Raw genomic sequence first — 16,900 nt, forward strand, 5'->3', positions numbered from 1 at the left:
GGCAGACATGTCTAATATCAGGGGGCATGCATTGAAGGTGAGAGGGGGAAGGTTCAAAGAAAAATATCTGGGTAAAGTTTTACTTAGAGAATGGCGCAGGCCTGGAGTGTACTGCCTGGTACAGTGGTAGAGACAAATACATTAGAGATTTTTAAAGAGTTGTTTAGATACACATGAATATGAGGAAGATGGAGGGATATGGATATTGTGTAGGTTGGAGGGATTTGTTTTGTTTTTAATTTACTTTTTAGCTGGTTCAGCACAGCATTGTGGGCTGAAGGGCCTGTTCCTGTGCTGTATTTTTCTATGTTCTATATAAACTTCTCCATCATGAAAAGAGTTCATACTGTGGTTCGTCTATTGTTGTCAATGAGGACCTCGACACAGAAAGGAGCAATCCAAATGTTGTAAAGTAATTTCTCTGATTTGCTAGACTCTACTATTTTTATATGTCATCTATCCCTGCTGCTATCAAGAGGAGGGAAAATATTTCTTAGGCTTCTCTATATTTGTACTCTGCTCCCATTCTGCAATCATTCTGGATCAAACAAAGATTAGATGATTGTATTAGATGTGGGGATGAGTCCAGATAGGTCCACTGGTGAAATATAATACAAACAAGTCAACATGAGTCTTATCTCTTGTTCTGCTAACATAGCAATTTCCCAGTAGTATAAAAGCAGGGAAAGAGCACGGAAATCTTGTCTCAAACTGCTAGCGCAGGTTTGTGACAAGCTAACGTGACCTCTCTATTCTGTCAATCTACACCGTGGCAGGATGAATTTGCTTTTCACCATTCTAATTTCTGGAGCTATTTGTGAGTATTAACATTGGTTTTGAAGGAATTTATCTGAAAGTATTTCTTCAATTATATTATTCATTGTTAACATGTTTATTTAAATATTTGCTTTTTAAATTAACAAAACAAAATTTTGTTTCCAGCAGCATAGAACAAATAATATGTTAGGATTTTCTTTTGACTACAAAAGATTCGGAGAAAAATTTCTGGGAATTTTAGAAGTAACATTTGATATAAATGGACAGATCATAACTGCCTCTGAAAGAATAATGATGGAAAAGAATAATTAAATCATGGCCTTTTCTCCAAATAGGTGTAAAATAGACTTTATTCCCTTTTCTCAGTTTCTTTGCCTCTGCCACATCTGTTCCCAGGACACAGCTTTCCGTTCCAGGACATCAGAGATGTCCTCCTTCCTCAAAGAATGGGGTTTCCCTCCCTCCACTACTGATGCTACCCTCACCCACATCTCCTCCATTTCCCGAACATCAGCGCTCACCCCATCTTCCCACCTCCTTAACAGCGATGGAGTTCCTCTTGTCCTTCCCTACAACCCCATCAACCTCCACATCCAACACATCATCCTTGGTAAATTCGGCCATCTCCAAAGGGATCCTATCACTAAACACATCTTTACCTCTCCCCTCTGATTTCCACAGGGATCACTTCCTCCCCGATTCCCCTGTCTATTTGTCCCTTCCTTCTAATCTCCCTCCTGGCACTTATCCCTGCAAACAGCTTAAGTGCCACACCTGCCCATACACCTCCTCCCTCAACTCCATTCAGGTCCCCAAACAGCCCTTCTAGGTGAGGCAACATTTCACCTGCAAGTCTGCTGGGGACGTCTATTGTGTCGGGTACTCCGGATGAACTCCTCTACATTGGTGAGATCTGTTGTAAATTGAGGGATCACTTCGTTGAGCACCTCTGCTCCATCCGGCAAAAGTGGAACTTCCTAGTGGCCAAACATTTTAATTCTGATTCCCATTCTCATTCCGATATGTCATTCCATGGCCTCCTCTAGTGCCAAGATGAGGCCACCCTCAAAATGGAGGAGCAGCGCCTTATATAGCATCTGGATCACCTCCGACCTGTTGGCATGAATATCGATTTATTCTTCTGGTAAAAAAAATGCTCATCTCCCTCCCCTCTTCCCCTATTCCCCACTCTGGGCTTTTACCTCTATCACCCATCTATTACTTCCCCCTGGGTCCTCCTTCCTATTCTCCTATTGTCCACCCTTCACTCTCCACTCCTATCAGATTCCTTCTTCACCAGCTCTTTACCTTTTCCACTCATCTGGCTTCACCTATCACATTTCAGCTAGCCTCCTTCCCCTCCTCCCAGCTTTTTATTCTTGCATCTGCCTCCTTCCTTTTCAGTCCTGAAAAAGGGTCTTGACCTGAAATGTCGACTGTTTATTCATTTCCATAGATGCTGCCTGACCTGCTGAGTTCCCGCAGCAATTTGTGTGTGTTTCTTTGGATTTCTAGCATTTATGTACTTTCTTCTGTTTACGACTTGTGCTCTTATAGTTATCTTTTTCTAAATTATAGGAAAACGTACTTGGAGAATAATCAAATTTGTAAAGCACATAACTTTGAATGACAGCATTAAATTTGTTGCAGTGACAAACTCAGAAATTGATGTTTCTTCAGTACCGGTCTCTTCTCATGCTCAGCAAAAACTCAAGTTGAATACAGCAATGGTTTATTCTAAATTGTCCTACAAAGATATGCATATGCAGACAGAGAGAAATGCAGTTAGACGGAGAGAATTGCCAAAACGTACAGACTTAGATCAGAGACATCATTGGTTGTGTTGCATAGACCCCCATGTGTCGTGGTCTGCTGATGAAAATTATGCACATCCATATATGAGAAAAGCTTTCTCTTTGACAATATTTTCATAAAATTAAATACAAATTTTAATTAGTACTGAAGTGGCAAGCAATAACTCATCATAATCTAACAACAAAATCATTACCCATTTCTTGTCAGTTTTCAGTTATACTTTCCGCATCTAGAAATTGCTGTGACTGGTGACAAAAGTACATTGTATTTATGTGTGGGTGTTCTATTTAACAACCACTAATCTGTACTTTAAATGGGTTAGCAGCTCTGAAATTATATAGAGGTCATGAAATTGTCTTTAATGCCTGCTCAAGTTTCTGGACTTAGGTTTAAAAATTGATAATCGATAAATTGACAAAACTGATCAGGTAGCATTCAAGATAAATGAAATCACAGTTCGATTGCAATTGCTATCACAGGAGTCTTTCTGCTGCCACAGTTTGCTATGACATACCTCCATTTGCCATCTCATAGCTTTAGGCTGATGACCTTTGAAGCTAGAGTGAAAAAGGTTAGTGGGAGCATTTGGTGCTCCCTCATTTAGACCCCAACAAATAATTAATGGTTTGAAGTTGGTTAGGTAATGGAACCTGCAATAATTAGTAGTTGAGGCAAAGAAACAGATACTTTTAAAGGAATATTAGGAGATCTATGAGGAAACATGGTATGGCAGGCCTCGAAGTGAGAGGTGAGGAGGCTGGAGAAAGATCGTGTGAAGCATAAACACCGACTGAGGCTGGTAGAACTGAATGAATATTTTCAGTAATTTTTGACCAACCACAGTTTTCTACAGCTTTTCTTTTAAAGGAATGGACTACAAACCCCATGTACCAAAATTATTTTTTTTCTCTGAGGAGTTATACTTTTAAATAGTCTCAATTTCAGAAGGAGCTTATCCAATTTGTGGTACAAGAATCCTAGCCACTAATTGATGCCGAGCAATTGAGTAAGTTTACATTATAACATAATATTTACTGCGTTGGAGATGGATAAAGGAAACCCTTAGGTGAGGCACTAAGGGACACTAGACTCTGGATGGACAATAGGAGTTTTCAGTTGACAGCCTAATCCAGAAATGACATTGAAAGCTCATCATTTCTGCCAAACACCAACAAGATTTGTTTGATGAAATGAGAATAGTACCTGCTAAATGTGATACTCCCTTTATATTGTCCTTGATTTAAAATATGATGGGTTAACAAAGTCAGTACCTGTCATTTTTGAATGTTCAGAACAAAGCTTTCTAATCACAAATTAACACCTTAGCTCATGATTAACCTGATTATTCTCAGAAGTACCAGAGCAGCTTCATACTGACTTAATTCCTAGAAAGCTTATCTTGTCTACAATTGGCAAGCTGCAGGTGCAGCACCGCACTCACCCATGTGTTCCCAATCCAACATGTCAAGTCAATTGCCTTTATGTACAATTGAATTATGACAACCTTCCATTCTTCCTTCCAGCTCTTTCATGTGCCACGCAAGATCCCATAAGGTGGTGTGTAATTAGCAATGCAGAATATGCAAAATGCGATGATTTGAAAAAGAACATGAAAGGAGATTCATTCCAATGTGTAAAGAAGAAGGATGTTAGAGAATGTTTGCATGCCATCAAGGTGGGCTTTATTTTGTTCTGCCATAGACATGGCCATTATGATCAATTATTTTACAGCCGAGTTATCAAGCTGTCATGAACTAATAAGAAGACTCACATAAGTAAATAGAAATAGTAGTCATCATTGGATATTCAATGCAAGTGTTCCAGTAAATGTTGTTGTGAACGTCCCCCTTTCTAATTTGACAGGACCACTAGCATGGGCTCAGTTTTCTCATAGACCAGGTCGGTAAGACATTTGCTGGAGGGCAGTAGAATTCATATACTTTTCATACTGGCACTGCTGTGGCACAAGGTCAACATTGCCGACTTTGATCTTGAGGACATTCAGACTGAAGCCAATGGAGATGAATTTTAGAACCACAGCATATCACTAGGGCTGTTCACATGCCATTAACTGAGGAAAATTTTCTATGGCAATATCTTGTACATACACAGTATCTGTAAAACACAAGTTCCAAAGTATTAAGCATATGCAAAGAGGTTGCCAAAAACTTGGCCAAAGACATGAGAACAGTACCAACTGGATTTCCTGGAATGCTACCATGAATTCTTGTCAAATAACATGACCATTTTCGCAAAAGTTCTACTCCTTCCTTGAAAAATAATATAGCAGATTTTGAAGACAGTGAATGCTTAAAAGTAAGGGAAAAAAACTCCTCCAACAGCTGCCTATATTTGAAAGTGACTTGGACAAAGGAAATCTCTTAAGAATATCGTGAGATGGCAGCAGGATCATAAAATAGTCTTGACAAATAAAGGTTTGAATGGGGAGCAACTAAAGGAAAAAAAGTAAAATTAAAATAGAAGGTAACGGATGTATGATGAGAATAGAAAAAAAATTACCATGGCATGTTAACGTAAAACCCTCCTCCTTTCTCACCAACCAGGATTGGTTGAAATAGAAATTACATTTTGATCTGGAGGCTTAGTAAAATTTTGTGGCCTAAGATAAGAGTACGAAAGAGCTCAAAGAGGCAGTTGATAGCAAGGTGACAATGATCAATTTGTAGAAATTATTTAAACTGATCAATCTGTGGAAATTATTTAAATTCTAATAGAGCTGAGAGTGAACTATTGGGATGAGAAGGGGTAACCCTGTACCACTTACTGGGAGATAAGAGCAGACAGAAGACCAGGAAGGGTATTTGAAGGGTTATGTGCAGGAAAGATAGTAAAAAAAAAGGTGAGAACATCTGGTGCACAATATGAACAATTGGAATATAGGAAGAAGTGTGTTAATACATAGAGACAGAGAATCAGAATAAATGGATTCTTTACAGACTGGAAAGATATAATTAATGGAGTTCCCCAAGATACTTGGTCCTGAATTATTTACTACCTACATGAAAATAAGTGGGAGAACATACAAGAATAATGATATTTGGACTCTGACAGGACTTAGATTTTGCAACCTCAAATTTCAATTCTAAATTTTGGCCCCTTTTATCTGAGGTCATGCATCTTTGATAGAAAATGTGAATTGTTATCTAAGAGGATAATCTGCCTATAAGTGGAGTACTGAGGAATATAGCTGGTGCATGAAACACAAAGAAGTAAATATCCTGGTATATAAATAATTCAGAAGGGAATGGCAGATTGGACTTCATCGCCGGGGGTTGGAGTTCAAAAATGAAAATGATTGTTCTTATTATATCGGTCTGGTAAGGGACAGATATATTAAGTAAGGGCCCAGATATATATCTAATGGACTGAGTATATTAGTATTTGAATAGACAGGGTCTGATCAGGGGTAGTTAACATGGCTTTGTGCATTCAATCTTAGAGTTTTACAAGGAATTTTCCAGAAATATTGATGAAGGAAAAACAGTGCATATTGTCTACTCAGACCTTAGCAAAGCCTTTGATAAAGTTCTGCATGGGAGGCGGGTCCAGGGGGTGCAGTCATTTGGCATTTAGGATGAGGTAATTGGACTTGACATTGGCTCTTCCATTAAAAGTTCTGGAGGGAGAATGGATCAGAAATTGGCTTAAAGGCAGAACCAGTGGTGAATGGTTATTTTCCAGACTGAAGGATGGCGATATTAATATTCTCTGAGGATCAGATCTGGGGCTAATGTTTTTTTAATGTACATTTGGTGAGATATATGTGTGCAAGGTATGCAAATGACACAAGCTTGAGTCGGTGGTAAACATTGAGAAGAACTTGAGTGCATGGGAACGTAGATAGGTTGGAAAAAGGGGCAGACAAATACCCATTGAAAATAAAATATGAAGAAATGTACTTTAATAAAAAATGTGAAGAGGACAGTATAGCCAAAGTGGCACAGGGGATAAAATCAGAGAGAAAAACTGATGCCCGAGTAAATCTTAAAATTGAAAAGAAGGAATGAGCTCTCTAATAAATAATACATGCTTCTTTTTTTTGCAGGAGAACACAGTGGATGCTATAACTGTGGATGGCGGAGATATATATGAGGGAGGCCTTTTATCTCAAGGACGCCTAAAGCCACTTGCAGCTGAACAAGTTACAGGTAAGTACTTACAAAACACTTACATAATTAATCAAAATACAAAAAAAGGAACGCAATCACTTTAGGTAAGATGCTGATAATCTATCATCTAATAATGATTTGCACTTGGCTCACAAGTAATGTTTGCCATGTTCCTCGCTACTCCCCGGCCCTGATTCTGGTACTCCTTTTCACTATTACAGCCCGAGGGCACCGGTTCATTGGGCCCCAATTTCCTCTTACCCGGGTCTCAGTTACCATGCTGCATTCCAACTTCCCAGAGCTCCACTTCCCAGTCTAACATTCAACGTACTGGAGCTCTAGTTTTTGTGCTTTCAACTTCCCACACTTCCTTTAAATTCACCTTGTTCAATAGGAAATGTAACAAAATACCATGTAACATTTATAAATAAAAAGTGAAGTAAGTAAACTCAACTACCTCCAAGACTAATCATGGAAGGTGTTCTGGAGACACAAGAGGCTGCCTCCTGCCTCCTGCCTCCTGCCTTCCCTCACCCCACCTGGCTCCTCATGCCCCTGTTTTGCTCTCTCCTTATCAGCCCCTACTTATCACAATGAACTTCCAGCCATCAGTTTTTTTTTTTTTTCTTCTTCACATCATCGTGTCTGTGGTCACTTGTGTCTCCCAACACAAAATATATACTTGTAACTTCCTGGTAGTAATCAAACAGTGGCTAGCTTAAAATATTGCAGCTATTGGCTACCTAAGAGATTTGCTTGGAAACTGACAAGGTATTCTCTTAAGCACCACCTGACCCCTCACCATGAACCAAGTAAACATCTACTGACTCTCCTTTATCTATCTTATTGGCTACATCCTCAAAGAATTCCAACCAATTTATCAGCAAAGATCTCCTCTTAAAGAACCCATGCTGCCTTTTGCCTATTTTATCACATGCTTCCAAGCACCCTGTAAGTCATCCTGAATAATGGACTCAAAAATCTTACCAACCACTGAATTCAGACTAATTGGCCTATAGCTTCCTGTCTTTCTTTCTGGGCTAATTTTTAAAAACACCGGCTGAAAAGATCACAAAGAACGTGGCAGAGCAAATATTTTTTAGATTGCTTACCTGCCAGCCAGTTGAGTTTAAGATGCTGATATTCGTTAATTGCGTAAATCTTAAGCGGTTAATTAAAAGTTCTATTTTATGGAACTGTTTTAACTCCAGAAAAAAAAAAGAATAAACTATGATTAATTGCACAAATTGCTAAAATTGTGCATATAAAGTAACATATTTTATAAGCTCAAACAACAGGAATTCTGCAGATGCTGGAAATTCAAGCAACACACATAAAAGTTGCTGGTGAATGCAGCAGGCCAGGCAGCATCTCTAGGAAGCGGTGCAGTCGACGTTTCAGACCGAGACCCTTCGTCAGACGAAGGGTCTCGGCCTGAAACGTCAACTGCACCTCTTCCTAGAGATGCTGCCTGGCCTGCTGCGTTCACCAGCAACTTTTATGTATATTTTATAAGCTAATGGATTCACTGAAGGATGTATTTTCAAGGAATTTGAAGTTAACAGCCATAACCATCCTTCCCACCACCCTGAACATGAAGGGTGCTTTTTAGAGTAAACATTCAAATTTGATCATTTTCCATCAAAACAACAGTTAGCTTCTTTGAGCACATAACTGATGCATGTTAGGATTTTACTAATAATTTTTATTTTAATTCGGAACTGTGTGAGTATCACCAACAAGACCAATACTTGTTGCAATGCTAATTACTGTTTAGAAAATAGTGATGAATCACTTTCTTGAACCACTGCAGGCTTTCTGCTGAGGACACTGCAAGAGTGCTTTGGTTAGGAGTTTCTAGATTTAGATACAGTAATAATAAATATACAAGAATACATTTCCAAGTCAAGATGTTAATTTTTTTATGACAGTCCCCACACTGCATCAATCTCAAGACACTGGAAAGCTCAGCAATTTTTAGACTAGAATCAGAATCAGGTTTAATATCACTGGTATATGTCGTGAATTTTGCTAACTTTGTGGCAGCAGTATAACGCAGTACATGATAAATATAGAAAAAACTGAATTACAGTAAGTAGATATATGTATATTAAATAGTTAAATTAAGTTAAGTACTGCAGAAACAGAAATTTAAGAAAAAAATAATGGATAGCATTCATGGGTTCAATGTCCATTTAGAAATCAGATGGCAGGCGGGAAGAAGCTGTTCCTCAATCGCTGAGTGTGTGCTTTCAGACTTCTGTACCTCCTTCCTGATGGTAACAATGAGAAGAGGGCATGTCTTGGGTGGTGGGGGTCTCTGATGATTGAAGTTGCTTTTCTGAGGCCCCATTCCTTGAAGATGTCTTGGATACTACAGAGACTAGTACCCATCATGGAGCTGACTAATTTTACACAACAGTCTGGAGATGGTGGAATCTGGAGAAACAAACAAGATGCTGGACGATTTCATTAGGTCAGGCAGCATCTGCATCAACCGAAAGTATCAACTGTCCATTTCCTCAACAGATGCTGCCTGACCTGCTGATTTCTTCCAGCATTTTGTTTGTAACTTCAATATTGCAATTATCCTCTTTCTACAAAATAACTCAATACCTATGATAGATCTCAGTTCACAGTTCTTTCAACAATTCACTTTGTACTTTATTTTCTGCTGCTTAAGACATATATGAAGCATAATTACTTGTGTATTCAGAGCATTCTGCAGAAGTCATAACATATTTTAACCTCTTTCCATGTCAGAATAGATTTAGGTGGATTGAAATGTATTTGTTGCATATGAATGAGATTACTGTCTGTTTTAATGCCTCTGATAATGCTCTGTATTGTATTGTTACAGGAGAGACATGCTACTACGCTGTAGCAGTTGTAAAAGCAGGCAGCAGCTTTTCGTACGAACAGTTGGAAGGCAAGAAATCATGCCACACTGGTCTAAAAAAATCCAGTGGCTGGATCATTCCAGTAGGAACTCTTCTGAATAAGTATCCAGAAAAATGGAATAGAGAGGACAGAATTGAAAAATGTAAGTTGTTTTCTTCAGTCAGAAACTCCTCAATGCTTGTGTCGATGAAAGAATTTACATGGACTACCTTCAGAACAAGTTTTCTGTTTATTCCAAGCTGATGAGCAACATGGGAGTCACTCATTCTGGAATGAATGTGCACCAATCCAAAGTTTCAATTATTCTTATGCTATTTCTTACCTACTTCCTCCTCATTATCTCTACCCTCCATTTGCTGTGGGCACACAGAGCAGGTCAGCCTTCTGCAGTGTCAAGCATCAGTGCCTATGCACTACATGAGGTGTCGAGATCAAGTACATTGTGCACTACATGAGCTGTGTACAGTTCTGTCTTTATCTTATATCTACAACAGCAAGCTTCTGTCCTGGTGGAATTTATGGGATTGTTGTTAGACTGTAACCAAGCATGAGTTTGCTATCATTTCTTTTAGCCTATAATTTGCCTTTTGGGTTGGTTTGAGTCAATTCCAGTCTTCATCTGCCTAGTACCAATCCTACAGAATCCCTCTTTCACTATTCTCTACCTCACTTGTACTATTGTAGAGAAACTTGAAAGCAGCAATGAGGTTAACTTAAAAAAGACTGAACCCACTTGGTGAATCCATTCCATCTGCTGGCCAGTAGTGGAGTTGACTGGAATGGAGGGGGCGGTGGTTGGATGGTGAGGGCAGGGATGTGTGAATGGATTGACAGTGGGCTGGAATATGTCTGATAACGGGACTCAAATCCTAATTCTCTTATTCCTTTTGCTATATCTAAATTGTTAATGGTTTGGCCAAAGTCCATTACTGAATAAATTAAAATTTACAACTGTGATACTTGATGAAACAAACTCTGAAGCTGATGAAAAACAAATTTTTCTAACCCCATCACGGTAGTGTAGTGGTTAGCACAATGCTACACGGTACTAGAGATCTGGGTTCAACTCCCGCCACTCTCGGTAAGGAACACACATAAAAGTTGCTGGTGAACGCAGCAGGCCAGGCAGCATCTCTAGGAAGAGGTGCAGTCGACGTTTCAGGCCGAGACCCTTCGTCAGGACTAACTGAAGGAAGAGTGAGTAAGGGATTTGAAAGTTGGAGGAGGAGGGGGAGATCCAAAATGATAGGAGAAGACAGGAGGGGGAGGGATGGAGCCAAGAGCTGGACAGGTGATAGGCAAAAGGGATAAGAGAGGATCATGGGACAGGAGGTCCGGGAAGAAAGACAAGGGGGGGGGACTCCCATCGATGACCCCTTCTCCCGTCTTCAACCCTCCTCTTCTTCATGGACACCCCGCTCTGGTCTTCTGCCTGCTCTGGATCTCTTTATCGCTAACTGCTGACGGGACATCAACCGTCTCGACTTCACCACACCTTGTCCCCATTCCAACCTCACTCCTTCGGAACGCTCTGCTCTCCACTCCCTCCGCACTAATCCTAACCTTATTATTAAACCCGCTGATAAGGGGGGTGCTGTTGTAGTCTGGCGTACTGACCTCTACCTTGCCGAGGCACAGCGACAACTCGCGGATACCTCTTATTTACCCCTCGATCGTGACCCCACTAAGGAGCACCAGGCCATTGTCTCCCACACCATCACCGACTTTATCCGCTCAGGGGACCTCCCATCCACTGCTACCAACCTTATAGTTCCCACACCTCGCACTTTCTGTTTCTACCTCCTACCCAAGATCCACAAACCTGCCTGTCCTGGCAGACCTATTGTCTCAGCTTGCTCCTGCCCCACCGAACTCATTTCTGCATACCTCGACACGGTTTTATCCCCCCTTGTTCAATCCCTTCCGACCTATGCTCGTGACACTTCTCACGCTCTTAAACTTTTCGACGATTTTAAGTTCCCTGGCCCCCACCGCTTTATTTTCACCATGGATATCCAGTCCCTATATACTTCCATCCCCCATCAGGAAGGTCTCAAAGCTCTCCGCTTCTTATTGGATTCCAGACCTAATCAGTTCCCCTCTACCACCCCTCTGCTCCGTCTAGCGGAATTAGTCCTTACTCTTAATAATTTCTCCTTTGGCTCCTCCCACTTCCTCCAAACTAAAGGTGTAGCTATGGGCACCCGTATGGGTCCTAGCTATGCCTGCCTTTTTGTTGGCTTTGTGGAACAATCTATGTTTCGTGCCTATTCTGGTATCTGTCCCCCACTTTTCCTTCGCTACATTGATGACTGCATTGGCGCTGCTTCCTGCACGCATGCAGAGCTTGTTGACTTCATTAACTTTGCCTCCAACTTTCACCCTGCCCTCAAGTTTACCTGGTCCATTTCTGACACCTCCCTCCACTTTCTAGATCTTTCTGTCTCTGTCTCTGGAGACAGCTTATCCACTGATGTCTACTATAAGCCTACTGACTCTCACAGCTATCTGGACTATTCCTCTTCTCACCCTGTCTCTTGCAAAAACGCCATCCCCTTCTCGCAATTCCTCCCTCTCTGCCGCATCTGCTCTCAGGATGAGGCCTTTCATTCTAGGACGAGGGAGATGTCTTCCTTTTTTAAAGAAAGGGGCTTCCCTTCCTCCACTATCAACTCTGCTCTTAAACGCATCTCCCCCATTTCATGTACATCTGCTCTCACTCCATCCTCCCGCCACCCAACTAGGAATAGGGTTCCCCTGGTCCTCACCTACCACCCCACCAGCCTCCGGGTCCAACATATTATTCTCCGCCACCTCCAATGGGATCCCACCACTAAGCACATCTTTCCCTCCCCGCCTCTCTCTGCATTCCGCAGAGATCGCTCCCTACGCAACTCCCTTGTCCATTCGTCCCCTCCACCCCTCCCTCCTGGCACTTATCCGTGTAAGCGGAACAAGTGCTAAACATGCTCTTACACTTCCTCCCTTACCACCATTCAGGGCCCTAAACAGTCCTTCCAGGTGAGGCAACACTTCACCTGTGATTCGGCTGGGGTGATATACTGCGTCCGGTGCTCCCGATGTGGCCTTTTATATATTGGTGAGACCCGACGCAGACTGGGAGACCACTTTGCTGAACATCTACGCTCTGTCCACCAGAGAAAGCAGGATCTCCCAGTGGCCACACATTTTAATTCCACATCCCATTCCCATTCTGACATGTCTATCCACGGCCTCCTCTACTGTAAAGATGAAGCCACACTCAGGTTGGAGGAACAACACCTTATATTCCATCTGGGTAGCCTCCAACCTGATGGCATGAACATCGACTTCTCTAACTTCTGCCAATGCCCCACCTCCCCCTCGTACCCCATCTTTTACTTATTTTTATACACACATTCATTCTCTCACTCTCTTTTTTCTCCCTCTGTCCCTCTGAATATACCCCTTGCCCATCCTCTGGGTCCCCCCCCTTGTCTTTCTTCCCGGACCTCCTGTCCCATGATCCCCTCTTATCCCTTTTTCCTATCACCTGTCCAGCTCTTGGCTCCATCCCTCCCCCTCCTGTCTTCTCCTATCATTTTGGATCTCCCCCTCCCCCTCCAACTTTCAAATCCCTTACTCACTCTTCCTTTGGTTAGTCCTGACGAAGGGTCTCGGCCTGAAACGTCGACTGCACCTCTTCCTAGAGATGCTGCCTGGCCTGCTGCATTCACCAGCAACTTTGATGTGTGTTGCTTGAATTTCCAGCATCTGCAGAATTCCTGTTGTTTGTGTTTAAACTCTCGGTAAGGAGTTTGTACGTTCTCCCCATGATGGTGGGGGCTTCCTCCTGGTGCTCTGGTTTCCTCCCACAGTCCAAAGACCTACTAGTTGACAGGATAATTGCTCATTGCAATTGTCCTGTGATTAGGCTAGGATTAAATTGAGGATTGCTGGCCAGCATGGCTGGAAGAGCTGGAAGGGCCGGAAGAGCCGATTCCATAGTGTAGCTCAATAAATAAATTAATAAATCACAACTATTGTCATGTACTGTCAAATTCCTTTCCAGCCGTATGAAACTAACCAGACTAGTTGTAGCCTGTCCCCAAATGGAACATTGAATATCACATCTAAGGCATTTCAATGTCCAATTCCACCTTAAAAGCTTTGCCTAACTGCAAGTCCTTTGGCTCCATCTCTGCTGCTGAAACCCATAACTAACTTATGTTACCAATTGATTTGGTTACTTCACTGCATTATATGGCCATCTTTCACATTCAACTTCCCTTTGAATAAATTATCCTACGTTTTGCCCTTGTATCTTGTATTTCCCTGTGTTTGCTGAACTTCACAGGATATCTATTACATTATCTTAATTTTTCAATTCATATCCTTTTTTAAAATTCCCAAATAGTTGCGTGCTCCTTTATTATTATAATCATCTCTAGTCCTAAATCTTTCGAGAAATTTTTGTGAAACCAAATCTGGCTCGTTAAAGACCATTGGATTAGATTAGATTAGATTATGAGGACACACAGTCCTCTTTTATTGTCATTTAGTAATGCATGCATTAAGAAATGATACAATTTGTTCCTCCAGAATGATATCGCAGAAACACAAGACAAACCAAGACTAAAAAAAAAAATTATCCCACCAGTAACTATAATGACTTTAGCAACACACAGAAAATGCTGGAGGAACTCAGCATCTATGAAGAAGACGAACGATCAATGTTTCAGGCTGAGACCCTTCACCAGGAGAGCAGACTTTCTTGCATTTGTGACTATAATGACTTCAGCTGCTAGGACCCCCCCCCTTAAATATCTCTAGTTCACTACCTCTTCTAAAGTAATGTATATCTTTCTGATCAATCATTTGGTCCTCTGTTCTAATGAGGTAGATCTGCATCTCTAATGCCAGTGCTCTTTCTGGGACTTACCTGGTTTCCAAAACCGCTAAGAGCCTAAGGTGGAGGCCACTGCCATCTTGCATTCTGTATAGAGCCTCGTGCACAGGCTTTCCCATTCTCAGGCTAAGAAGCCTGCTTATTGAGACTGTAGGGAATAGGCCTGGTACAAGCATGACAGTGTCATTCAAGTGATTGGGGGAAGTCAGCCGCTAGGAGAGAGGTAGGACATTTTTATCTGTTATTTAACTAAGCTTCAAATGATTTATAGTAGGTCATGGTGTTTTGTAGTAGTTTAAGTGTAAAACTACTTTTAAATGTTTTAGCAGTACTTTTATTTTTTAAAACTTTTCAAATGTTATTGAATGTTTTTGAATGTCAAGCAAACTCAGTGACCCCAGTCAAACTGACAGCTTTGACTGTCAAAGTCATTCTGTGAGTAAAGCATAGAGGACTCTGAAGCTTCACTCTCTGTGCTGGGAGCTGGACATCCAAGTGAAGACAGTGCAGTCGGTGGGGTTTCACAATCTGCATACAGGATTGAATGTACCATAAATATTTCGCTGTTACAGTCTCGTTGCTAACATTGCTGATTTTGTACCGATCACATTTCACCCATTCCTTTTAAAGGAAAATATATTTCTGTAGTTGAGCTCCTTCACGTATGTGGTCTGAATAGGCATAGGTTTTATTTGGCATTCACTCTGGTAATGCTCATATATTATGAGCTTTGGGAATGTTCTCTTATGGAATTATATTCTTAACACTGCTAATTAATTTCAACTTTCTTTTCTAGTTGTGTCAGAGTTTTTCTCTGCCTCTTGCGTCCCTGGTGCAGATAAAAACCTATTTCCAAAGCTGTGTAGGCTGTGCAAATCTAAATGCCAGCGATCACATGATGAGCCCTATTATGATTACAGAGGAGCATTCAAGTGGGTATTCATTTTTCTTTCTTTTTAAATCTTTCTATTAATTTTCCAAAATTATAAACAGAATAACAATATTGATAGAGAGATTGGAATAATCTCATTGTTGATAACCATATACAAAAAGATTTCAAATAATACAGGTGTAATAGAATTCCAAACTCTTAATATAGTTAATCATAGAGAAAGAAGAAATAAAAAGAAAAAAATACAAAGAACCCCCCCCAAAAACCCCCAAAATAATGAAACTAAATACCAAACCCCAAAAAAAAGCAAATAGAGCAAAACAAGGCTGGACCATTATCTTAAATCGAACACGTTCAATAACGTCATCAACTCCGCTCCTCTATTCATATATTTTAAGTTAATAAGAAGGATTCGGAAAGGTCAAATTACATCATATGAAAATGTTGAATAAATGTTTTCCAAGTCTCTTCAAATTTAACCGAAGGATCAAAAATGTCACTTCTGATTTTTTCTAAATTTAAACATGATATAGTTTGGGAAAACCATTGAAATGTGGTAGGAGGGTTGGTCTCCTTCCAGTTCAATAAAATGGATCTTCTGGCCACCAAAGTAACAAATGTGATCATCCGACAGGCTGAAGAGGATAAAAATCTATGTTCTGTCACTGGCAAATGAAAATTGCCGTAATAGGATGGGGTTGTAAGTCAAAATGCAAAACTGTTGAGATAATATCAAAAATATCTTTCCAGAATTGTTCCAAAAGAGGGCAGGACCTAAACATATGAGTTAAGGAAGCCACCTCAGAGTAACTTCTGTCACAAATAGGGTTTATATGGGAATAAAAATGGGCTAATTTATCTTTAGACATATGGGCCCTATGCACTACTTTAAATTGTATTAGCATATGTTTGGCACATATAGAGGAAGAATTAATTAATTGAAAAAATTTATCCAATTTCTCTATAGGTAAGCAAAGTTGAAGTTCCCTTTCCCATTCATTTTTAATTTTATCAGATATACCTGGCTGTAATTTCATAATTATATCATAATAGATGCTATTAATCCGTTCTGAAAGGGACTTAAACCTAAAATCTTATCGATGATATCAGTAGGGTGTGAAATCGGGAAGGTAGGTAGTGTGGTATTTAAAAAGTTTCTTATTTGTAAATATCTTTAAAAAATAGGATCTGGGCAAATTAAGTTTATTAGATAACTGTTCAAAAGACATGAACCAGTTATCTAGAAATAAGTCACGGAAACATGTTATACCTTTCATTTTCCATATCAAAAAGGCTTGGTCCATAACCAAGGGTTGAAAAAAAATTAGATATAATAGGGCTTGATAATATAAATTTGTTCAAACCAAAAAATTTACGAAATTGAAACCATATTCGTAATGTATGTTTAATTATTGGATTAACCATTTATTTATTCAATTTAATTAATACAAAAGGAAGTGAAGTTCCTGAAATGGAAGCCAAAGAGAACCCTTGTAC

The 16,900-nt window shown here is 40.3% G+C and overlaps 1 protein-coding gene across 1 annotated transcript in view; it reads left to right on the forward strand.

Moving 5' to 3' along the window:
- Positions 1-695: 695 nt before the first annotated feature.
- The window catches only part of LOC140197043 (uncharacterized), a 128,185-nt gene continuing 111,980 nt past the window's right edge, over positions 696-16,900 (forward strand). The window contains exons 1-5 of the mRNA XM_072256974.1: positions 696-817; positions 4,116-4,267; positions 6,659-6,761; positions 9,583-9,765; positions 15,308-15,443. Of these exons, the coding sequence (XP_072113075.1) occupies positions 778-817; positions 4,116-4,267; positions 6,659-6,761; positions 9,583-9,765; positions 15,308-15,443 (614 nt within the window). The 5' untranslated portion in view covers positions 696-777. The remainder of the gene's footprint in view (positions 818-4,115; positions 4,268-6,658; positions 6,762-9,582; positions 9,766-15,307; positions 15,444-16,900) is intronic.

The sequence above is a fragment of the Mobula birostris genome, chromosome 4 (genome assembly GCF_030028105.1).
Source record: "Mobula birostris isolate sMobBir1 chromosome 4, sMobBir1.hap1, whole genome shotgun sequence".
Taxonomy (NCBI): Eukaryota; Metazoa; Chordata; class Chondrichthyes; order Myliobatiformes; family Myliobatidae; genus Mobula; species Mobula birostris.